At 40.7% G+C, this 9,674-nt stretch overlaps 1 protein-coding gene across 1 annotated transcript in view; it reads right to left on the bottom strand.

The window, feature by feature from the left end:
* Positions 1-477: 477 nt before the first annotated feature.
* LOC147425867 (4/1 protein short form protein) overlaps positions 478-9,674 on the bottom strand; it is a 120,604-nt gene continuing 111,407 nt past the window's right edge. The window contains exons 4-9 of the mRNA XM_086498443.1: positions 1,967-2,044; positions 1,823-1,896; positions 1,511-1,644; positions 1,275-1,403; positions 964-1,198; positions 478-809 (exon numbers count right to left, since the gene is read on the bottom strand). Of these exons, the coding sequence (XP_086354569.1) occupies positions 1,053-1,198; positions 1,275-1,403; positions 1,511-1,644; positions 1,823-1,896; positions 1,967-2,044 (561 nt within the window). The 3' untranslated portion in view covers positions 478-809; positions 964-1,052. The remainder of the gene's footprint in view (positions 810-963; positions 1,199-1,274; positions 1,404-1,510; positions 1,645-1,822; positions 1,897-1,966; positions 2,045-9,674) is intronic.

The following is a 9,674-nucleotide window of genomic DNA, read 5'->3' as shown; positions in this document are numbered from 1 at the left end:
AATCAGCCCGGCGCAACCTATAATCTCGTTGCTATCTTTATCAACAAATTGCAAGGACCCACTCTCCTGCTCTCCCTGAATAGGGTCTGCTGTGAGGGGCACTTGTGACCGAGTCTCCAGAAGATCTGAAGCCTGCTGGGGTCTCCTATTCTGGGGCAGCTCGATTTGCTCCTGAATTGCTATCGACTGCTAATCCTCCTCTATCTCTCTGTCCAACTGCCTAGGAGTGTCCTGTCTATCTTGGTCTGATAACCTTTCCTCTGGAGGTCTGTCTGGTGGCTGCTCTGCGTTTGTTAACCTCTGTCTCACTATCCTTTCGTAGACAAGAATAGGTTGTGCCTGTACCTGTCTCTGTCTCTGCATCTGCACAACACTGTGTTCCTGCTGAGCACTCTGAACCGGCTCTGATGATTTTCACTAAAATGATTTTGTAGAAGTCAAACACCTAATTTTATCAAAGAATACTCAAAACTTAAACATTCCTGAACATATAAACCTTATATTGCACATAACCCATGATATTTTTAGCATAGAAGCACTCTTTTTGGCCTACACAAGGCATTAAGTAGACCGTTGAATAAAGCTTGTCGATTAGTGCCACATGGCAAGTTAATGATGTGAAACCTTTCTTTTGCCTTTTTCTTGTAAGTGGGGTATTAACTTAGCATAGTCTTATCTATGCGTAGGCCACTCTAAAATATAGTTGACTCTTGTTTTCCTATTTGTATAAAGGACTTTCAGTAGTGGGTCACACACACTCTTCCTCATCTTCTTAAGTAGGGGTGATTGTGACTTTTCGGTACAAGTACCTGCAAAGAGAGCCCCTTATAAATTTTTCTCCAAGTGCAAAAAAGCCTCAGCCTTCTTACACAGATCACAAACTAAAAACACTTTTTAGTAGAAAACTTGAATTGATGCTGATGCTTGGAGTTGCTCTTAGCTTAATTAAGTCAGGTTAAGTACCTGTTATCATGCTTGCCCCAACCAAGAAGCTTTCCAAAAAAGCATCTGTTAGTCGTGGCACACCAACAAGCTTTTCAATGCTGACAAGCCTAATTGTGGACAACCCCTTGCAACTGGCGTCTCAGATCCTCATTCTCTTTCCGCAACCTCATGATTTTTTGCTTATAAACCTCTGAATGTCGACTGAAGCTTGACTCCCTCACACGTTTTTCAAAGTCTGCCCTTTCTGTTATGACTGTCAGCACAAGGTTTTTGAAGACGCTTACAAAACGGACTGTGGAGCAAAATCTAATGAACCACACATTACTTACCTTGTTTCTCAACACTCTGTAGCTGGCTCTGCAGCACCTTATTCTCTTGCAAAACACGATCCTCCAGCAAATTCTTGTCATGTGTCAGCATATCAAGCTTGTGCTTCATTTCATTCATCTCCTGTTGGTCTGTTCAGGTAAAGCAGACAGTAAGCATTTCCAAATGCATGCAGCAACACAAAGAGCCACATTACTATTTGCCAACAGGTTTGCTGAATAGAAAATAGGCATCCTACATTTCAATGTGGCACTCTGAAATTCCACCTCTGAACTTTGTTGCATCTCTTGCATTGAGAAGCGCAGGCATGAAAGCTCCTGCTCAAGGTGAGCAACTGCAGCATCTCTGAGCGTTAACTCATCTTGGCTCTGCCTGCTCCACAACAACTAAATTAGTTTGACAAGTATGCATCCCTATAACTACTTGCTGGATAATAAAAAATGTAATGTAACACTCAAAATTAATAAGCGATAAGGCAACCTCTAGCCTAAAAAGGACCAGTACAAGTAAATCATGCAGGTCTCTGCCATGCCACAGATGATGATTTTACCTGATTTGATTCTGAAGAGCATCAATTTCTGCAGAGTACTTATTGCTAAGTGCTCTCAACGACATTGTGTGTTCCTGAGATAAAATCATTGCAACAATCACGAGGTCTCTACAAAAGAATTCAACAGGCAGTGAGATAACTTACTTCCTCTTTACATCCTAGTTGCAATTTCAAGCATTTCAACTCATGGCGCATATCCTCAAACTGTGAACGACACTCCAGCTGAACATAAATAGAAAAAAACTGTCAGAGGATTCTTTCAGAAACTCCACGAAGCTTCTGCACCAAGAACTGCACGTCCACAAGAATCACCTTCAGTCCATCGACCAATTTCATCTTGGTAAATTTGAACCACATCGTGATAAATAGAGAAATCTATCACATGCACACTATTGGCAGAAAAGCTATGCAGCTGTCTTGGCTGCACATACTTCACAAGATTTGGTAAGCCTTGATGCATGGGAGCACAGAGACTGGGGTTGAATATTGGACCTCATGATTGATGTGAGACAGCCGACAAACTCGGGGACTAAATTTAGTATGAGGACAAATTATCATAGGATGGGCCTTCCTTGGTTTCAAATGTCATAGGATGGGCCTTCCTGGGTTTTGAATATAAAAGGTCCACAAAAATTTTCTTCATCTGATTTTAGGTTCATGAGCCTTTTCCATGGGAAGGGATCAACGATATTGCTGCATAATCATCAATCTTAATCCAATTTTAGGGGAGAACAACAAAAATTACTAGACTGTAACCCAAACTGAAACTTGTCATGAGATGGGCCCTGTAGCTGGCAGCTTGACTGTTCATCCATCTCAGTTGTGCAATCAAAATCTGCATTGACAGTTTATCCTTATGATTTCTTTTTTAGATTGGGGGAGAATCAGCAATACTTCAGACAGCATCGTGAGCACAAAAATAGACGTGTCATAAATTGGACCTAACTTTCATATTCGTTGCTTATGGTCACTCCATTATTCATCAATTTAGCTTCTTTTCATAACCACTAAATGAGAAATGCATCCAGCAGGTAGGAAATGCCAGAAGAGTAGGGGGAACTTCTACAAGCTTTTCTGGAATTGAAACGTCCTCAAAATGGCCAATTTTTAATGCCAGGAATCTTACAAAAGTGGAGGAAGTGGGTCTGAAGGGTAAATTACAGTATAGAGAAGTGACTAAGGGAGTCCCACCCATTCAATTCAGTCCTCCCAAAAACATTTAAAATGGACTAAGTGCTTCCACCAGTAGACTCACTCAAATGCATTTTATCCTTAACTCCTTGATTTCATAATTACACTGGTACTTGCCAATTGCTTGAAGTCAATTAGAGAGGCCGTCACAATGCAGACGGAGGTAATGCCTGTGGTAATTTTTAGTTCTCCAATAGTTGAATGAAAATGTGTGTATAGAATCAGACTCAGACGAACCGCTTAAAAATGACACAAACAGACCAATGGCTACATACAATCCAGTCAAAATTTGAGAAATATTATTAAGAAGGAAAGGGAATATATGCAACAGTAGAGGAATTATTTCAAAGCTTATTTAGGACTATTAAATGCCTTGGATCATAGAACTGCGGCTTTGGAAGGTTTGACAAGGCTGAAGAAAGAATTTAGTAGGGCCCCCCATTCCCCCCGTCGCTCATCCCTGCCCTCCCTCTCCACCCGCTAGCCCCCTTGCACCCTCACCTTCTCCTACTCCTGCCCTATAGCCGGCTCAGGGGGTAGGACCTTCATCGTCTGCTAGGAGGTCTCTTGGCAGTGCTTCTGCCACGAGCCGTCTAGTGAGAGAGGAGCAGACTTTCTTATGTACCCCCCTTCTGGCCGCTGTCCCTCAAGGGTTACGAGTTTCGACATCCGTTGCTGATGGGACTTCTTCGCCTACAATTTCACATGCTTCCTCGGCGACTCTTCACCAGACTTTGAGGCGGCTTGCTTTAGAGTCCATGTTTTGTTCCTTGTAGCTAGAGGGATAGAGGCCCTAGACACAGCGGTTGGCTTCTCTTTTCCTCTGTGTGACAGGGACCAGTCTGAGTGGACTCTGGACTCCGTGTTCCTTGCAGCTAGAGGGATAGAGGCCCTAGACACAGTGGTTGGCTTCTCTTTTCCTCTGTGTGGCAGGACCAGTCTGAGTGGACTCTGGACTCTGTGTTGGATTGGCTTCTACCTCAGGCTCTTGAGTTCTCTCACCACATGGGAGACTTGGGGGTTACAGATCTGGTACAGACCTTGTGGCCGTTGGCCAAGTTCTCGGTGACACCCCCCGATACAACAGGATGTAGACACATTATGGTACACTTCTTTGCTGACACCCAGAGCCCACTGTGCTATTTATATATACATGAGGACTCCCTGGATAGAGGAGGTAGCCCGACAAACGGTACGCTCTTCTTGGGCCTGGGTTGGACAATCTTTATAGTCACGCCTATCTCGGGGTCGCTTCGATGCGGATTACTCCCCATCCAAGCCGGCCACGAAGAAAAAATAACAAATTAATCTAAAAATCTTTGAGATAATTATCAAAGGTAAAACATATCTTAAGAAACCCGTGATGATTATCTTAACCACACATAATTAGTTTAACTAATTATCTCAGAAGAAAAACACTATTTTTAAGGGAAAGGAGAAAAATAGCAAATTAATCTAAAAAGATTTGAGATAATTATCAGAGATAAAACACATCTTGAGAAACCCGTAATAATTATTTTAACCACAAATAACTAGTTTACCTAATTATCTCAACAGAAAAACACTGTTTTTAAAAGAAAAGTGAAGGGAGAAAATAACAAATTAATCTAAAAAGATTTCAAATAATTATCAGAGGTAAAACACATCTTAAGAAATCCGTGATAATTATCTTAACCACAGATAATTAGTTTAACTAATTATCCCAGCAAAAAAACATTGTTTTAAAGAAAAAATAAAAGAAAGAAAATAGCAAATTAATCTAAAAAGTTTTGAGATAATTATCAAAGGTAAAACACATCTTAAGAAACCCGTCATAATTATCTTAACCACAGATAATTAGTTTACCTAATTATCTCAGCAAAAAAACACTGTTTTTAAGAGAAAATAAAAGAAGAAGAATAGCAAGCTAATCTAAAAAGCTTTGAAATAATTATCAGAGGTAAAACACATCTTAAAAAACTCGTGATAATTATCTTAACCACAGATAAGTAGTTTACCTAATTATTCTCAGTGGAAAAACATTGTTTTTAAGGAAAAATTAAAGGGAAAAAATAGCAAATTAATCATAAAAGCTTTAAGATAATTATCGGAGGTTTAAACTACTGTTAAGAACCCGAGATAAATAGATCATATCCAAATAATTAGTTTAGCTAATTATTTTAATTAATATTAAAAGATTTTGTATATAAATTAGAGAAAGGAAATTAGTAAATGAATTTATATAATTACCCGATAATTACTAGAGATAAGAATCAACTTTAGCCCCAATTAATTAGTATAACAAATTACCGTTGTCCAATATTGTGTAAATTAAACGATAAATCTAGAAGGAAAATTTATAAATCAATTTTATGAGTTAGCCAGAAAATTATTAGAGATATAACGTATCAAACTACATCTAAGATAAATATTCCACTAGCAGATAGGTAACTCATAATTTACTAAGGCCAAAATAGGATATTTTGAAACATAAATTAAAGGAGAATTTAGTAAAATAGCTCCAATAATTATACGATAATCATGGGAGAATACTAATAGTACCAGGAAGCTACAAGAGAAATATCTCATCCAAATATTTAACAAGGATACCTATTTACTCCGAAAATCCTTATTTTTGGATAAAAGGAATAAAAGAGATTATTCATTTAATTCTCTAATCGATTAAGTCCTTTTATAAAGGCTGGCTCCAAAAAGAACCAGAGGAAAATCCTCTTTCGGAGGAAGAGGATACAATCCACAAAAGGAATAGAGCAACTCATGACCATGAGGTTGGGCATAGTCATAGGCCTACGGAGGAAAGTCTGCAGGTGCCAGCACAGCAGCAAATGGCTGACCAGTCTCACAGGTGGATTTCCATTTGCTCACTTAAGTCTTTAAATAGATTAAAGTTCGTTTATAAATTAACATTTCATACGTAAGGACTAGGAAGGATTAACTGGCCGTAAATGGAAGGTGACTTCCAAGAAACCAACGAGCAATGGTTGTAAATAGGAAAGAAATGATTGGGCTATAACAGATTGACCTAAGCAAGAAATGTTTGATCATTCTTAAGACAGCTTGTCTCAAGACACCTCTGATTCCTTGGGATATTTTACTCCATGTAATGAGTAATGATGGCGACTCCGCCCTGGATGAGTCGGTTTCCTCAATGCACGTGGAGTCTTTACATGATGCTTGTCTGTGCTTGTGGATATTACTTAGGATATCGAGTTTATCCTAGAGAAACCGCCCGGCTGTATAGGCAACCGGGTGGCGTATGGGCACCCAGACTTTGGGTGATGACTTTTTCCACCCCAATTTTTATAAATAAGGAATGGGTGCCGTTTTTGAGACAAGCCAGTACTGGTCAGAGTTACTCCAGAATGACAGTACCTTGTCTTAAGACTAAAGATGTCTATTTGGTAAAAGAATGTTTTCAATACTATTTTCAAGGGCTGTTTTAATGAAATTCAGTTATGAAAGATAAAAGAAATCATTATTTTAATTGTGACAAGAATGTGGTAGTAATTAAATAACAAAGCAACATGTGTGAGTGCGGGATGGTAAGTGGGGATTGACTAAGGTTGCCAATCATGGACGGGTGGACCTGATTAGTCAGGTAACTATCCATTCCCGCGCACTGAAAGCGTCTAGAAACTTCTCCACTTGGAAGAGGAGCCCACCAGCGGCTGTGCCCTCACATATGTTAGCGGAAAAAAAGCGTTGGCTAAGGAAACCTTAATCCGCATGATGAAAGTTATACGGCCTGAATAGTTTTTTTTTATTCAACAAGTTGTCCCGTTTCCACTGTGAGACAAGACTAGGTCTCCTTCTATGGTTATAACCCTAAACCATTACTAATGGTAAGGGTGAATTCCCTGGATTCTTCTTGTTTAGGGACTCAGATTTTATTAGGCTTAGAGACCTGTCAAGGATCCCATCCCGTTTTTTAGTATCGGCGGGTTTGGGGACCTCACATAGATCACAACAAAATCGCTCTATTTGCTGCTTGAACGTAATTTCCTTGAAAGAAGAGGCCGGTGAGAAAGTGTCCTAAAATCTATGGCAGTAAGTATCTAGAGTGTCCTTCTTGGTCATCCTCAGATGATTCCAAGTGGTGATCACATCAAGTTCATATTCTTGAGTGAGCCATGAAGAAGAACTGAAGCCACTTTGTTGGTGCCTCCCTCCGTAGAAGCAGGGTAAACCACCAAGTCTGTGCGTTCCCCTTGAGGTAGAATGCTGCCCTCCAGACTTTGGAGTGCTCTGAATAGCGTCCTCCATAGTATGCAATATCAAACTATTGAATGAAAGTGAGGGCTAGGTAGGTATTCTTGAAGCTAGAAAAAGTGTCAAACTTTATTGCTTGCCCGCCCTCCTTAAAATCCATGGGTTTCTTTTTCCTATCCTCGAGGAAATCATATTGGTGGGCTTTGTAAAATTGCTTCCTCTTTGCAAACATCAACTCATCAGACTCTGAACTGTCCGAGGAGGAGGAATCCTCGTCTAAGCCGTCAAAGTACTTTTTGGATCTTCTATGGGATCGGCTCTTCTTTGCCTTCTTCTTGCGTATGCTATGCCTTTGGATCCTTCTCCTCTTCTTGCCCTTTCTTCCCTCGTCATTGGACTCGGAGGTGAAAGCACTGCCAAAGCTATCAGAAGAAGAAGAGGACGAATTGAAATCATCCTCAAATCGAACTCGTTTCTTTGCCTTCTTGGTATTTTCAAAAGTAGATTTCCGACCGAAGTAGCCTGGATGGTCGGCTGCTCTACTGTGCCTTCTGAGCAACTTCTTGGTCTTCATAGAGTCGACTTCTTCAGTGCCAACTTCAGAGGTGATGTGATGTCACGTGTAGCAGAAGTGTTTATGGATTTAGCTCGGATCGAGTACTCCGCACAAACACAAGGGACACTTTAGTTCACTTAAAAGAACTGAACTGAACTGAACGAGAGAGAGAGACACAAAAGAGAGAGAAAAGAGACGACACCGAATGTCGAGTCCCAAACCCTCAAGGGACCCCTTGCTTTGTTGCCAGAGCAAGTACTTTCTTTATTCTTGCACAATGCCGATACAATGATGCTAAATGTTGAGATGCTGATGTTAATGGTATTGATGCTACTGATGTTGGGTAATATTGGGTACTGATGGGTACTGAGGAGTGTTGCGGGGTACCAAGATACTGCGCGGTACTCAGGAGTGCTGATGTAACAGACTTGGACACCCCAAGTCGAAAATCTGGCACGACACATAATACTTTACAACTTTAAAATCATAGTTCAATTTGGTCAACACGGCCCGGCGTAGTTCCGTGCCCAGAGAGATTGGCCCCAAAGACTGTTGCCCCTTTTGGTATTGTTTTCATATTAATACTTGAGCAAAGTACAACTCCTAAGGGGACCTCTGCTCTCAGACTCTGCGTCTAGATGCTCTGAAGAGTGAGGCCTCAAGGGTCTATTTATTCTTACAAGGGATGCCCCAAAAGCTTCCAAACTTAAAAGAATCTGGTCAAAAATCTGCCGGTAAAAGCAGCCAGTGCAATATGTGGAAAATCCGTACAGTCTGCCATGTCACCAGCTGCTGGCAGCACAAATTGCGGAAGGTCGTACAAGCTGCTACGTCAGCATGTTAGCTCAGTTTTCGGAATTTCTGCCACGTCAGCATTTGTCCATACTCTCTACTCGGTGATCGTGCCATGTCATCTGTTTGTGACATACCTCCCCCCCTTGAAAGAATTGTAATCGCCCTCGATTACGCCTCCAAAATCAGACATAAGCCATGAACTAGTTCAATAGACACTGACTCTAAGTACCGACGCACTAGACGACACAAATCCAGCACTTGTACAAAGATGACAGTCACATCACATCACATTCAAATCTCATTCATATCACATTCATATCATATCACATAGAATCTAGGACCGTGACTCCTGGCAACGTATCTAGCAATCGCATCTAGATTCGCACCGTACCTCACTGATGTCGATTTAACTAATCCCATATTGCAATCACGTCCATAGAGTTTGTTCTGATCTAGGACCATGATTCCTAGCAACATATTTAGTAATTGCATCCAGATCTATCCCAGATCTCACTGATGTCGGATTGAATCCCATATTGCGATCATGTCCATTGATTTCCGAGACCTAAATGCTGCAGTCATTTGGTCAATCATTCCATTTGCACCCAAGCACTGTCACGTACGAGTAATCATTTCAGGGGATCCCAATCCATCAATCACACATTGAGTTCATATTGAATGATTGAACAGAGTGGTTCAATCATTCAGTTCTAGCTATATAGCCATAATCTCATCCCGCAGAAACTCTTGATGCGCTCACGGCAGTTCGATTGAATAATTTGTGATTCAAAATTAATGATTCGGTATCAGGTTCATTCGGGAGTTGTCATTGCTCCAAAATCATCACCATCTCATTCTCAATCCTGTTATCTATTCACAAATAACAAGTTTTTCCATAGAACATTAGTTTCATACATAAATCTGTAGCGCAGATAGTGTGTCGTGCTCTCTACAGTGGATGCTCCTTTGTGCGTGACAATCTCACTCAAAACAGACTGAAACAGGAAACAATAGACAACAAGACAACAATTGAGCTCACAGTGACACCCAGCAGCAGACCACAACAAATGACTCGACTATCTCAAATAACTGATACAGACT

Source organism: Adiantum capillus-veneris, chromosome 24 (genome assembly GCF_014529385.1).
Source record: "Adiantum capillus-veneris isolate H3 chromosome 24, ASM1452938v2, whole genome shotgun sequence".
Taxonomy (NCBI): domain Eukaryota; kingdom Viridiplantae; phylum Streptophyta; class Polypodiopsida; order Polypodiales; family Pteridaceae; genus Adiantum; species Adiantum capillus-veneris.
This window is presented reverse-complemented; position numbering and strand designations above follow the sequence as displayed.